Source organism: Orbicella franksi, chromosome 10 (genome assembly GCF_964199315.1).
Source record: "Orbicella franksi chromosome 10, jaOrbFran1.1, whole genome shotgun sequence".
Taxonomy (NCBI): Eukaryota; Metazoa; Cnidaria; class Anthozoa; order Scleractinia; family Merulinidae; genus Orbicella; species Orbicella franksi.
The window spans coordinates 686,779-699,894 of NC_138154.1; the positions used below are offsets into that span (position 1 = coordinate 686,779).

Sequence of the window (13,116 nt, forward strand, 5' to 3'; positions counted from 1 at the left end):
ATATATGTTTTGGTTTTTTTTTCAAGTTGGTCATTGCTTTTGTTTATTTGGTGGCTCCTAAAAGAGCCGTTTGGTTTACTGGACGCCGGGCGAAGATATCTCTTCGTTTACTTCTTCTTGGTCACCTTAGCTTTCTTGACTGCGGCCGGCTTTTTAACTTCTTTCTTTGTGCTAGGTTTCTTCGCAGCTACCTTCGGCTTTGTTGGTGACTTTGTGCCTGATGGCTTCTTGACTGCAGGCTTCTTGGACGTATCTTTCTTGGATGACGGACTTTTTGTAGAAGAGTTTTTCGTAGAAGAAGTCTCTTTCTTGGCCGCAGGTTTCTTTGTGGAAGCTTTCGTTGTAGCAGCGGGTTTCTTTGGCTTAGCCAGCGGCTTTTTACTCGGCGCAGCAGACTTTCTGGTCGGCTTTTTCTGCTCTTTTGGTAGCTTAAATGATCCTGAAGCTCCCACTCCCTTGGTGTGGATGAAGGTTCCATTGGCTGTACCCTTCTTCAGAGCTGTCTTGACGTGATGAGATGCTGTATCTCCCACCTTGTAGTTGGCCTTAACGTACTTCTCGATCGCTTGGCGTGAAGAACCGTTGCGATCTTTCAACGTGAGAATAGCAGTCTTAATCATCTCTTCGTATTTCGGATGTTCGGCAGGGGTTTTGGTCATCTTTCGCTTAGCGTTGTCTGACATTCTGCTAGTTTCTGTCGGTCTACTGAACTGTGAATTGTGTGACTCTTTCGAGAAATTCGAGGCACGTTGTTAGCATTGTAAGTTTTTACTTGTAAATGCGGACCGCAGAGAGAACAAGCCCGGCAAAGTTAGTAACGGACGTTGTTATTCTGTGTTTCTTTCATGCAAATACTTGGGAATAAATTGCTTGGTACACAGTTTTATTTGAGTTTTTCATTGAAATACTTTATTAAAACCTTTTTAAAGAGACCGAGGTACAGTCTTTTTTCCAACAACACGATAAAACTCGAAGTGAATCGACCGACATGTAAAGGCAAACGCTGTCTAATGCGAAGAAACGCTAGAAAGAATGATATTGGACTGATGTTTTGTTGACGTTTGGTCAGTTTGTTGGTTGGTTAGTTTCATTGGTTTATTCGTTGATTTGTTAGTTCTATCCTTCGTTTGTTCGTTGGTTTGTTTGTTCGTTCGTTCCTTCGCTCATTGTTCGTTCTTTCCTTCGTTTGTTGGTTCGTTTATTTGTTAGTTCTTTCCATCGTCTGTTTGTTGACTGGTTCGCGTATTCGTTAGTTCTATCCTTCGTTTGTTGGATTTTTCGTTCATTTGTTTGTTCGTTTTCAACACAGCTTTGACGTCAGAAAAAGAAATGTGGAACGTGTTAAGACAGAACCTTGCTAAAAGTTAAGGGTACAATTTATTGGTCATTGACTTTATCTTCAAGTGGTGGCTCCTAAAGGAGCCGTTTTAGTTTTAAGTATGTGAAGCGTAAGCTCACTTAAGCACGCTCGCCTCTGATTCGTCTGGCCAACTGGATATCCTTTGGCATAATGGTGACACGTTTGGCGTGGATAGCGCACAGGTTGGTATCCTCAAACAAGCCCACTAGATAGGCTTCACTGGCCTCTTGGAGAGCTAGGACGGCAGAGCTTTGAAAGCGCAGGTCCGTTTTGAAATCCTGCGCAATCTCTCGCACAAGACGCTGAAAAGGCAGCTTGCGGATGAGTAGTTCTGTAGATTTCTGATAACGGCGAATTTCTCGGAGAGCAACTGTTCCGGGTCTGTAACGATGAGGTTTCTTGACACCACCAGTAGCAGGAGCGCTCTTCCGGGCTGCTTTTGTAGCTAGCTGCTTACGAGGAGCTTTTCCACCAGTCGATTTTCGAGCCGTTTGCTTGGTACGAGCCATGACTGAAAGTAGAGATTTGACGTTTTGAAAGCGATCAAAAAGTTTTGATTTGTTTCACCACCATTGAGTAAAATCGATTTATAACAGAAAGCCCGTGATCCGATTGGCTGATTAATGACGCATGTGATTGGCTGTGAGAAATTTGCTTTTCTGTTGTGAAGAAGATGCGGCTGAACTTTCGATCTTAGGCAGCTTGTTGCTAGAAATTTGAAAATGACTCGAAAGCATGCGGAATATTACGGAATTGTGGGCACTGTGATATAGATATATATATATTTCCTGTTTAGTTTAAGTCTGACTTTGTTAACAAGAAATGAGAATTTCTCGTAACAGTTTTCCTTAACGGGCAAGTAAGTTATCCAAAGTAAGGCATGCCGAGTATAAATATTCATGAGACTGTCGGCAAAGCGTTCGCCTTTGCTTTGTTTTGAAAGTTACGTTTCCCGAGAGGTACAACTGGACAAACTAAAGCGCCAGCAAAGTCGGCAGGGTTCGTTAACTCGCAGTTTCGCTACTGGATTATCTAAAACAAGTCATGTCTGGACGCGGTAAAGGAGGCAAAGGTCTAGGAAAGGGCGGCGCTAAGCGTCATCGTAAAATTTTAAGAGACAACATCCAGGGCATAACCAAGCCTGCTATCCGTCGTCTAGCTCGCCGCGGTGGTGTGAAGCGTATCTCTGGTCTGATCTACGAAGAGACTCGCGGAGTCCTGAAAGTCTTCCTTGAGAACGTCATACGTGATGCTGTGACCTACACCGAGCACGCCAAACGAAAGACAGTGACAGCCATGGACGTGGTCTACGCTCTCAAACGCCAAGGACGTACTCTCTACGGATTTGGTGGTTAGGGAAGTGCCTGACTACAAGCTCCCCCTTAAAAAAACGGCTCCTTTAGGAGCCAACAAGTCTAACGAAAGTCCCGACCAGCAATAAATGCGATTCATTTTTAACAACAGCAACAAACAGTTCTATGTTGAACTTTAATTTGCGTTAGTTAGTGATGTTAGTTAGTGATGTAAAACAGAAGTTAAGAGTTGCAATAATAGCTGACATTTTTTTTGATCAAAGTTCTGTGTATGTAAAGTGTTGGGTTTTAGGTGTCGAGCGTTGATCAAATTAAGCGCTTGCAAACAAGGCCGTCGAGATAAGAGTTAAATTATGGTGTGTGTTTTCAAGACCAATCTGTTAACAATTTTAAGTTGGAATAGTCTTTCAGTAGGCAAATGAGATGACTGAGACAACTATAACTTTTTTTTTTATAAGAACGTTAAGGCTGAGATTAACCAAGATTTTAAGAACATTCTCCCAGAACATTCCTCGGGTTGAGAGTCGGTTAAGAACGTTTTTATTCCGCTACTCTGTCGATTAGATGACAAGCATAAAATAAGGGTGACAAAAAAATGTAAACTAACCCAACTACTTACGGGCACGCTTTGTATAACATTAACAATGGTTTTCCTATTGCATGACACACATCTCGGCTTGTAGTAATCAGCAGTAGTTCTTATTCATAACTGTTGCATTCTTTCTGTAGCACGCGCCAGCGAATATCTAGATTTGCAAACTGCATGATGAATACACCCACATAGTAAATAAGTTTACTGCCGGACATTTGGATTGCTCTTTCGCTTTTGCCGCCTTCCTGGCCGAACCGAGCAGGACCACTAGACAACGTCTCGAACACTCGTAGGTACTTATTAGATCTTGTAATAAAAGCCGTAGAGAATATATATGAAAGTCACACAAGAGATTAACTCGCTAAGACTGTTTTAAGTCACTTTTATCGACTTCCAGCTGATAAATATAATACACTGGACTTTCGGTTTAAAACCAACGCGCGCATGCCTAATTATTGTACGCCTTGTGTTTTTCTCTATGTGTGTACTGCAGGCAACTTTACATTGATTTCATTAGTTTTGTTTTGTAGTTGAAGCGAATGCCTAACAGGAGGTGGTTTTTGGTAACTTTGATGTATTGCTATAAGGCCGCTTATCTTTGTATTGGAACATGACTGTTATCAACATTTGGTGGCTCCTAAAAGAGCCGTTTTGAGTTTGTTATTAAGCTGGGAGCTTAATGTTGTTTCTTCTCCGCCTTCTTGGGTAGAAGCACTGCTTGTATGTTGGGAAGAACTCCACCCTGAGCGATAGTCACACCAGCAAGAAGTTTGTTTAACTCTTCATCGTTTCGAACGGCTAACTGCAGGTGACGAGGGATGATCCTGGTTTTCTTGTTGTCCCGAGCAGCATTTCCAGCTAACTCGAGAATCTCAGCACTCAGATACTCCAGTACGGCAGCCAAGTAGACTGGAGCACCTGCGCCGACACGCTCGCCGTAGTTGCCTTTGCGAAGGAGACGATGGATACGACCAACAGGAAACTGAAGTCCTGCCCGGGATGAACGGCTCTTAGACTTGGTGCCCGGAGCTTTGCCTTTTCCTCGACCTGTCATTTTCACTTTCTGGATGTTCTCTTTGCTTGTTATCTCTGGCAAAGTTGAGTTGAACGATTTTGTTCTAGTCTAGTCAGCCCGAAACTATGACCCGGATTTTTATTTGATTTTTCTTCAAATCAGAGGATCAAAGCGCACCAATCAAAACCGCGCCGTACTCCGAACAAAAGATAATTAGCAGGCAAAATGCGCTGTCGGTAGCGTCGGCCTATGGGTAGTTGTCAGTTAATGAAATAACCAATCGGCGAAAGGCAATTTCGATCCGCATACTAATTAATCCTCCTGGATAATTTGTAATAAATAGCAGTTAAGTTACCGTGGCATGTTCAAAGCTGATCTCATCGGATCATCTAGAATTCCAACCAATTTTTCAGAGAAGCCAGATAAACATGGCACCGAAAGTTCCAGCAGCAAAGAAAGGCGAGAAGCGAGCGGGAAAAACTAAGTCGGCGGCAGTTGATGGTTCGGCCAAGAAAAAGAGGAAGGGAAAGAGAAAGGAGAGCTATGCGATCTACATCTACAAGGTCCTTAAGCAAGTTCATCCCGATACGGGTATTTCTAGCAAGGCCATGGGTATCATGAATTCGTTTGTGAATGATATCTTCGAGCGTATCGCCAATGAGTCTTCCCGCCTGGCGCACTACAACAAGAAGTCGACCATCAGCTCCCGCGAGATCCAGACCGCCATCAGGTTGCTTCTGCCCGGAGAACTTGCAAAGCATGCTGTCAACGAAGGCACTAAGGCTGTCACCAAGTATACCAGCAGCAAGTAAACATCGACTCCAGCGTTGATTCACAACAAAAACGGCTCCTTTAGGAGCCACCACATGTCATAAAAAGCAATGTCCAACGTGTCAGTTCTTTAGTTATTAACCCCTTCTGCTCCTTTAATCGCCACACTACACAAGGCTTTCTTTTAAGCTTTCAGATTTGAGATAACTATTAGATTTAAGAGAAATATATACATAGAGTTTTTGTGTGTGTGTGTGTTTTTTTTTTGCAAAATAAAACTGTTTACAGCAATGAATGGCCCAGTTCAAGTTCTTTATGCTTTTCTTTATAAAGGATAGCTCGGAACGCTGCCTGTCAGTTTTTCACGCAAACTTTCCGTGTGCCGTCAACGTTTATCGTGGACTATTATAAGACTCCCCGCGAAAATCAACAAGCCAGTGGCACCTAATGTCATGTTCTCCGCGCGCGCATAATTTAACAGGCAGTTTCCGCGCGCTTAGCTTCCGTTTGTTACGTTGCAATGAACACTCGCACGAAGTATCATGTAATGGTTTTCACACTGAAGAAAGCCTATGCCCGAAGAGTTTGTGACTTTTCACAAGATGCTGAACCTTTGACATTTTTCAACCTTATCGGTTTTCAGTTTTTATTTTCTTTTGATTTTTTAGACCGAAGTTCACGGCTAAGTTCACGTTCTCCGCACGCGCTCGAGTGTTTCACTCCATCTCTGGTCAAGCATCAGAGAAACTTATTAAACAACGCTCAAGATCTCTTTTGTTTGGTTTTTTTTTTTGCGAGATCTATCTTACGTCTTATTGACAAGAGCATTTTCTTTGCAGCTTTCGGGCGTTGATCTTCGATTGCCTGTTTTTTTTTTTTTTTTTTATCCTGTGTGAGTGCGAGTGTGTGTGTTGCACCTAGTTTTACTTTGTTATTTCGTCAAATATATGGAGGGAAATATATGTTTTGTTTTTTTTTTCAAGTTGGTCATTGCTTTTGTTTATTTGGTGGCTCCTAAAAGAGCCGTTTGGTTTACTGGACGCCGGGCGAAGATATCTCTTCGTTTACTTCTTCTTGGTCACCTTAGCTTTCTTGACTGCGGCCGGCTTTTTAACTTCTTTCTTTGTGCTAGGTTTCTTCGCAGCTACCTTCGGCTTTGTTGGTGACTTTGTGCCTGATGGCTTCTTGACTGCAGGCTTCTTGGACGTATCTTTCTTGGATGACGGACTTTTTGTAGAAGAGTTTTTCGTAGAAGAAGTCTCTTTCTTGGCCGCAGGTTTCTTTGTGGAAGCTTTCGTTGTAGCAGCGGGTTTCTTTGGCTTAGCCAGCGGCTTTTTACTCGGCGCAGCAGACTTTCTGGTCGGCTTTTTCTGCTCTTTTGGTAGCTTAAATGATCCTGAAGCTCCCACTCCCTTGGTGTGGATGAAGGTTCCATTGGCTGTACCCTTCTTCAGAGCTGTCTTGACGTGATGAGATGCTGTATCTCCCACCTTGTAGTTGGCCTTAACGTACTTCTCGATCGCTTGGCGTGAAGAACCGTTGCGATCTTTCAACGTGAGAATAGCAGTCTTAATCATCTCTTCGTATTTCGGATGTTCGGCAGGGGTTTTGGTCATCTTTCGCTTAGCGTTGTCTGACATTCTGCTAGTTTCTGTCGGTCTACTGAACTGTGAATTGTGTGACTCTTTCGAGAAATTCGAGGCACGTTGTTAGCATTGTAAGTTTTTACTTGTAAATGCGGACCGCAGAGAGAACAAGCCCGGCAAAGTTAGTAACGGACGTTGTTATTCTGTGTTTCTTTCATGCAAATACTTGGGAATAAATTGCTTGGTACACAGTTTTATTTGAGTTTTTCATTGAAATACTTTATTAAAACCTTTTTAAAGAGACCGAGGTACAGTCTTTTTTCCAACAACACGATAAAACTCGAAGTGAATCGACCGACATGTAAAGGCAAACGCTGTCTAATGCGAAGAAACGCTAGAAAGAATGATATTGGACTGATGTTTTGTTGACGTTTGGTCAGTTTGTTGGTTGGTTAGTTTCATTGGTTTATTCGTTGATTTGTTAGTTCTATCCTTCGTTTGTTCGTTCGTTCCTTCGCTCATTGTTCGTTCTTTCCTTCGTTTGTTGGTTCGTTTATTTGTTAGTTCTTTCCATCGTCTGTTTGTTGACTGGTTCGCGTATTCGTTAGTTCTATCCTTCGTTTGTTGGATTTTTCGTTCATTTGTTTGTTCGTTTTCAACACAGCTTTGACGTCAGAAAAAGAAATGTGGAACGTGTTAAGACAGAACCTTGCTAAAAGTTAAGGGTACAATTTATTGGTCATTGACTTTATCTTCAAGTGGTGGCTCCTAAAGGAGCCGTTTTAGTTTTAAGTATGTGAAGCGTAAGCTCACTTAAGCACGCTCGCCTCTGATTCGTCTGGCCAACTGGATATCCTTTGGCATAATGGTGACACGTTTGGCGTGGATAGCGCACAGGTTGGTATCCTCAAACAAGCCCACTAGATAGGCTTCACTGGCCTCTTGGAGAGCTAGGACGGCAGAGCTTTGAAAGCGCAGGTCCGTTTTGAAATCCTGCGCAATCTCTCGCACAAGACGCTGAAAAGGCAGCTTGCGGATGAGTAGTTCTGTAGATTTCTGATAACGGCGAATTTCTCGGAGAGCAACTGTTCCGGGTCTGTAACGATGAGGTTTCTTGACACCACCAGTAGCAGGAGCGCTCTTCCGGGCTGCTTTTGTAGCTAGCTGCTTACGAGGAGCTTTTCCACCAGTCGATTTTCGAGCCGTTTGCTTGGTACGAGCCATGACTGAAAGTAGAGATTTGACGTTTTGAAAGCGATCAAAAAGTTTTGATTTGTTTCACCACCATTGAGTAAAATCGATTTATAACAGAAAGCCCGTGATCCGATTGGCTGATTAATGACGCATGTGATTGGCTGTGAGAAATTTGCTTTTCTGTTGTGAAGAAGATGCGGCTGAACTTTCGATCTTAGGCAGCTTGTTGCTAGAAATTTGAAAATGACTCGAAAGCATGCGGAATATTACGGAATTGTGGGCACTGTGATATAGATATATATATTTCCTGTTTAGTTTAAGTCTGACTTTGTTAACAAGAAATGAGAATTTCTCGTAACAGTTTTCCTTAACGGGCAAGTAAGTTATCCAAAGTAAGGCATGCCGAGTATAAATATTCATGAGACTGTCGGCAAAGCGTTCGCCTTTGCTTTGTTTTGAAAGTTACGTTTCCCGAGAGGTACAACTGGACAAACTAAAGCGCCAGCAAAGTCGGCAGGGTTCGTTAACTCGCAGTTTCGCTACTGGATTATCTAAAACAAGTCATGTCTGGACGCGGTAAAGGAGGCAAAGGTCTAGGAAAGGGCGGCGCTAAGCGTCATCGTAAAATTTTAAGAGACAACATCCAGGGCATAACCAAGCCTGCTATCCGTCGTCTAGCTCGCCGCGGTGGTGTGAAGCGTATCTCTGGTCTGATCTACGAAGAGACTCGCGGAGTCCTGAAAGTCTTCCTTGAGAACGTCATACGTGATGCTGTGACCTACACCGAGCACGCCAAACGAAAGACAGTGACAGCCATGGACGTGGTCTACGCTCTCAAACGCCAAGGACGTACTCTCTACGGATTTGGTGGTTAGGGAAGTGCCTGACTACAAGCTCCCCCTTAAAAAAACGGCTCCTTTAGGAGCCAACAAGTCTAACGAAAGTCCCGACCAGCAATAAATGCGATTCATTTTTAACAACAGCAACAAACAGTTCTATGTTGAACTTTAATTTGCGTTACCTTAGTGATGTAAAACAGAAGTTAAGAGTTGCAATAATAGCTGACATTTTTTTTGATCAAAGTTCTGTGTATGTAAAGTGTTGGGTTTTAGGTGTCGAGCGTTGATCAAATTAAGCGCTTGCAAACAAGGCCGTCGAGATAAGAGTTAAATTATGGTGTGTGTTTTCAAGACCAATCTGTTAACAATTTTAAGTTGGAATAGTCTTTCAGTAGGCAAATGAGATGACTGAGACAACTATAACTTTTTTTTTTATAAGAACGTTAAGGCTGAGATTAACCAAGATTTTAAGAACATTCTCCCAGAACATTCCTCGGGTTGAGAGTCGGTTAAGAACGTTTTTATTCCGCTACTCTGTCGATTAGATGACAAGCATAAAATAAGGGTGACAAAAAAATGTAAACTAACCCAACTACTTACGGGCACGCTTTGTATAACATTAACAATGGTTTTCCTATTGCATGACACACATCTCGGCTTGTAGTAATCAGCAGTAGTTCTTATTCATAACTGTTGCATTCTTTCTGTAGCACGCGCCAGCGAATATCTAGATTTGCAAACTGCATGATGAATACACCCACATAGTAAATAAGTTTACTGCCGGACATTTGGATTGCTCTTTCGCTTTTGCCGCCTTCCTGGCCGAACCGAGCAGGACCACTAGACAACGTCTCGAACACTCGTAGGTACTTATTAGATCTTGTAATAAAAGCCGTAGAGAATATATATGAAAGTCACACAAGAGATTAACTCGCTAAGACTGTTTTAAGTCACTTTTATCGACTTCCAGCTGATAAATATAATACACTGGACTTTCGGTTTAAAACCAACGCGCGCATGCCTAATTATTGTACGCCTTGTGTTTTTCTCTATGTGTGTACTGCAGGCAACTTTACATTGATTTCATTAGTTTTGTTTTGTAGTTGAAGCGAATGCCTAACAGGAGGTAGTTTTTGGTAACTTTGATGTATTGCTATAAGGCCGCTTATCTTTGTATTGGAACACGACTGTTATCAACATTTGGTGGCTCCTAAAAGAGCCGTTTTGAGTTTGTTATTAAGCTGGGAGCTTAATGTTATTTCTTCTCCGCCTTCTTGGGTAGAAGCACTGCTTGTATGTTGGGAAGAACTCCACCCTGAGCGATAGTCACACCAGCAAGAAGTTTGTTTAACTCTTCATCGTTTCGAACGGCTAACTGCAGGTGACGAGGGATGATCCTGGTTTTCTTGTTGTCCCGAGCAGCATTTCCAGCTAACTCGAGAATCTCAGCACTCAGATACTCCAGTACGGCAGCCAAGTAGACTGGAGCACCTGCGCCGACACGCTCGCCGTAGTTGCCTTTGCGAAGGAGACGATGGATACGACCAACAGGAAACTGAAGTCCTGCCCGGGATGAACGGCTCTTAGACTTGGTGCCCGGAGCTTTGCCTTTTCCTCGACCTGTCATTTTCACTTTCTGAATGTTCTCTTTGCTTGTTATCTCTGGCAAAGTTGAGTTGAACGATTTTGTTCTAGTCTAGTCAGCCCGAAACTATGACCCGGATTTTTATTTGATTTTTCTTCAAATCAGAGGATCAAAGCGCACCAATCAAAACCGCGCCGTACTCCGAACAAAAGATAATTAGCAGGCAAAATGCGCTGTCGGTAGCGTCGGCCTATGGGTAGTTGTCAGTTAATGAAATAACCAATCGGCGAAAGGCAATTTCGATCCGCATACTAATTAATCCTCCTGGATAATTTGTAATAAATAGCAGTTAAGTTACCGTGGCATGTTGAAAGCTGATCTCATCGGATCATCTAGAATTCCAAACAATTTTTCAGAGAAGCCAGATAAACATGGCACCGAAAGTTCCAGCAGCAAAGAAAGGCGAGAAGCGAGCGGGAAAAACTAAGTCGGCGGCAGTTGATGGTTCGGCCAAGAAAAAGAGGAAGGGAAAGAGAAAGGAGAGCTATGCGATCTACATCTACAAGGTCCTTAAGCAAGTTCATCCCGATACGGGTATTTCTAGCAAGGCCATGGGTATCATGAATTCGTTTGTGAATGATATCTTCGAGCGTATCGCCAATGAGTCTTCCCGCCTGGCGCACTACAACAAGAAGTCGACCATCAGCTCCCGCGAGATCCAGACCGCCATCAGGTTGCTTCTGCCCGGAGAACTTGCAAAGCATGCTGTCAGCGAAGGCACTAAGGCTGTCACCAAGTATACCAGCAGCAAGTAAACATCGACTCCAGCGTTGATTCACAACAAAAACGGCTCCTTTAGGAGCCACCACATGTCATAAAAAGCAATGTCCAACGTGTCAGTTCTTTAGTTATTAACCCCTTCTGCTCCTTTAATCGCCACACTACACAAGGCTTTCTTTTAAGCTTTCAGATTTGAGATAACTATTAGATTTAAGAGAAATATATACATAGAGTTTTTGTGTGTGTGTGTTTTTTTTTTTGCAAAATAAAACTGTTTACAGCAATGAATGGCCCAGTTCAAGTTCTTTATGCTTTTCTTTATAAAGGATAGCTCGGAACGCTGCCTGTCAGTTTTTCACGCAAACTTTCCGTGTGCCGTCAACGTTTATCGTGGACTATTATAAGACTCCCCGCGAAAATCAACAAGCCAGTGGCACCTAATGTCATGTTCTCCGCGCGCGCATAATTTAACAGGCAGTTTCCGCGCGCTTAGCTTCCGTTTGTTACGTTGCAATGAACACTCGCACGAAGTATCATGTAATGGTTTTCACACTGAAGAAAGCCTATGCCCGAAGAGTTTGTAACTTTTCACAAGATGCTGAACCTTTGACATTTTTCAACCTTATCGGTTTTCAGTTTTTATTTTCTTTTGATTTTTTAGACCGAAGTTCACGGCTAAGTTCACGTTCTCCGCACGCGCTCGAGTGTTTCACTCCATCTCTGGTCAAGCATCAGAGAAACTTATTAAACAACGCTCAAGATCTCTTTTGTTTGGTTTTTTTTTTTGCGAGATCTATCTTACGTCTTATTGACAAGAGCATTTTCTTTGCAGCTTTCGGGCGTTGATCTTCGATTGCCTGTTTTTTTTTTTTTTTTTATCCTGTGTGAGTGCGAGTGTGTGTGTTGCACCTAGTTTTACTTTGTTATTTCGTCAAATATATGGAGGGAAATATATGTTTTGTTTTTTTTTTTCAAGTTGGTCATTGCTTTTGTTTATTTGGTGGCTCCTAAAAGAGCCGTTTGGTTTACTGGACGCCGGGCGAAGATATCTCTTCGTTTACTTCTTCTTGGTCACCTTAGCTTTCTTGACTGCGGCCGGCTTTTTAACTTCTTTCTTTGTGCTAGGTTTCTTCGCAGCTACCTTCGGCTTTGTTGGTGACTTTGTGCCTGATGGCTTCTTGACTGCAGGCTTCTTGGACGTATCTTTCTTGGATGACGGACTTTTTGTAGAAGAGTTTTTCGTAGAAGAAGTCTCTTTCTTGGCCGCAGGTTTCTTTGTGGAAGCTTTCGTTGTAGCAGCGGGTTTCTTTGGCTTAGCCAGCGGCTTTTTACTCGGCGCAGCAGACTTTCTGGTCGGCTTTTTCTGCTCTTTTGGTAGCTTAAATGATCCTGAAGCTCCCACTCCCTTGGTGTGGATGAAGGTTCCATTGGCTGTACCCTTCTTCAGAGCTGTCTTGACGTGATGAGATGCTGTATCTCCCACCTTGTAGTTGGCCTTAACGTACTTCTCGATCGCTTGGCGTGAAGAACCGTTGCGATCTTTCAACGTGAGAATAGCAGTCTTAATCATCTCTTCGTATTTCGGATGTTCGGCAGGGGTTTTGGTCATCTTTCGCTTAGCGTTGTCTGACATTCTGCTAGTTTCTGTCGGTCTACTGAACTGTGAATTGTGTGACTCTTTCGAGAAATTCGAGGCACGTTGTTAGCATTGTAAGTTTTTACTTGTAAATGCGGACCGCAGAGAGAACAAGCCCGGCAAAGTTAGTAACGGACGTTGTTATTCTGTGTTTCTTTCATGCAAATACTTGGGAATAAATTGCTTGGTACACAGTTTTATTTGAGTTTTTCATTGAAATACTTTATTAAAACCTTTTTAAAGAGACCGAGGTACAGTCTTTTTTCCAACAACACGATAAAACTCGAAGTGAATCGACCGACATGTAAAGGCAAACGCTGTCTAATGCGAAGAAACGCTAGAAAGAATGATATTGGACTGATGTTTTGTTGACGTTTGGTCAGTTTGTTGGTTGGTTAGTTTCATTGGTTTATTCGTTGATTTGTTAGTTCTATCCTTCGTTTGT

General features: G+C 42.7%; 6 protein-coding genes and 4 pseudogenes across 6 annotated transcripts; 3 read left to right on the plus strand and 7 right to left on the minus strand.

The window, feature by feature from the left end:
- Positions 1–13: 13 nt before the first annotated feature.
- LOC145501263 (uncharacterized) lies at positions 14–924 on the minus strand. Its single transcript, XM_081480760.1, has one exon. The coding sequence runs from the start codon at positions 681–683 to the stop codon at positions 108–110; it is 576 nt and encodes a 191-aa protein (XP_081336886.1). The 5' UTR covers positions 684–924; the 3' UTR covers positions 14–107.
- A 418-nt stretch (positions 925–1,342) lies between these two features.
- On the minus strand, positions 1,343–2,103 carry LOC145501264 (histone H3-like). Its single transcript, XM_081480762.1, has one exon. The coding sequence runs from the start codon at positions 1,867–1,869 to the stop codon at positions 1,459–1,461; it is 411 nt and encodes a 136-aa protein (XP_081336888.1). The 5' UTR covers positions 1,870–2,103; the 3' UTR covers positions 1,343–1,458.
- Positions 2,104–2,194: 91 nt separating this feature from the next.
- LOC145500172 (uncharacterized) lies at positions 2,195–9,668 on the plus strand. Its single transcript, XM_081479653.1, has 3 exons — positions 2,195–2,714; positions 6,184–6,479; positions 8,362–9,668. Exons 1-3 carry the CDS (start codon positions 2,405–2,407, stop codon positions 8,704–8,706), a joined length of 951 nt encoding a protein of 316 aa, XP_081335779.1. The 5' UTR covers positions 2,195–2,404; the 3' UTR covers positions 8,707–9,668.
- Positions 3,718–4,320, minus strand: LOC145501268 (histone H2A pseudogene; annotated as a pseudogene).
- LOC145501267 (histone H2B.1 pseudogene) lies at positions 4,689–5,265 on the plus strand (annotated as a pseudogene).
- On the minus strand, positions 6,101–6,934 carry LOC145501262 (uncharacterized). Its single transcript, XM_081480759.1, has one exon. The coding sequence runs from the start codon at positions 6,689–6,691 to the stop codon at positions 6,116–6,118; it is 576 nt and encodes a 191-aa protein (XP_081336885.1). The 5' UTR covers positions 6,692–6,934; the 3' UTR covers positions 6,101–6,115.
- Positions 7,335–8,088, minus strand: LOC145501265 (histone H3-like). The gene has a single exon (XM_081480763.1). It carries the CDS (start codon positions 7,859–7,861, stop codon positions 7,451–7,453), a length of 411 nt encoding a protein of 136 aa, XP_081336889.1. The 5' UTR covers positions 7,862–8,088; the 3' UTR covers positions 7,335–7,450.
- Positions 9,669–9,925: 257 nt separating the features above from the next.
- Positions 9,926–10,618, minus strand: LOC145501269 (histone H2A pseudogene; annotated as a pseudogene).
- A 23-nt stretch (positions 10,619–10,641) lies between these two features.
- Positions 10,642–11,964, plus strand: LOC145501276 (histone H2B.1 pseudogene; annotated as a pseudogene).
- Positions 11,965–12,073: 109 nt separating this feature from the next.
- Positions 12,074–12,909, minus strand: LOC145501270 (uncharacterized). The gene has a single exon (XM_081480764.1). It carries the CDS (start codon positions 12,666–12,668, stop codon positions 12,093–12,095), a length of 576 nt encoding a protein of 191 aa, XP_081336890.1. The 5' UTR covers positions 12,669–12,909; the 3' UTR covers positions 12,074–12,092.
- Between the last annotated feature and the right edge of the window lie 207 nt (positions 12,910–13,116).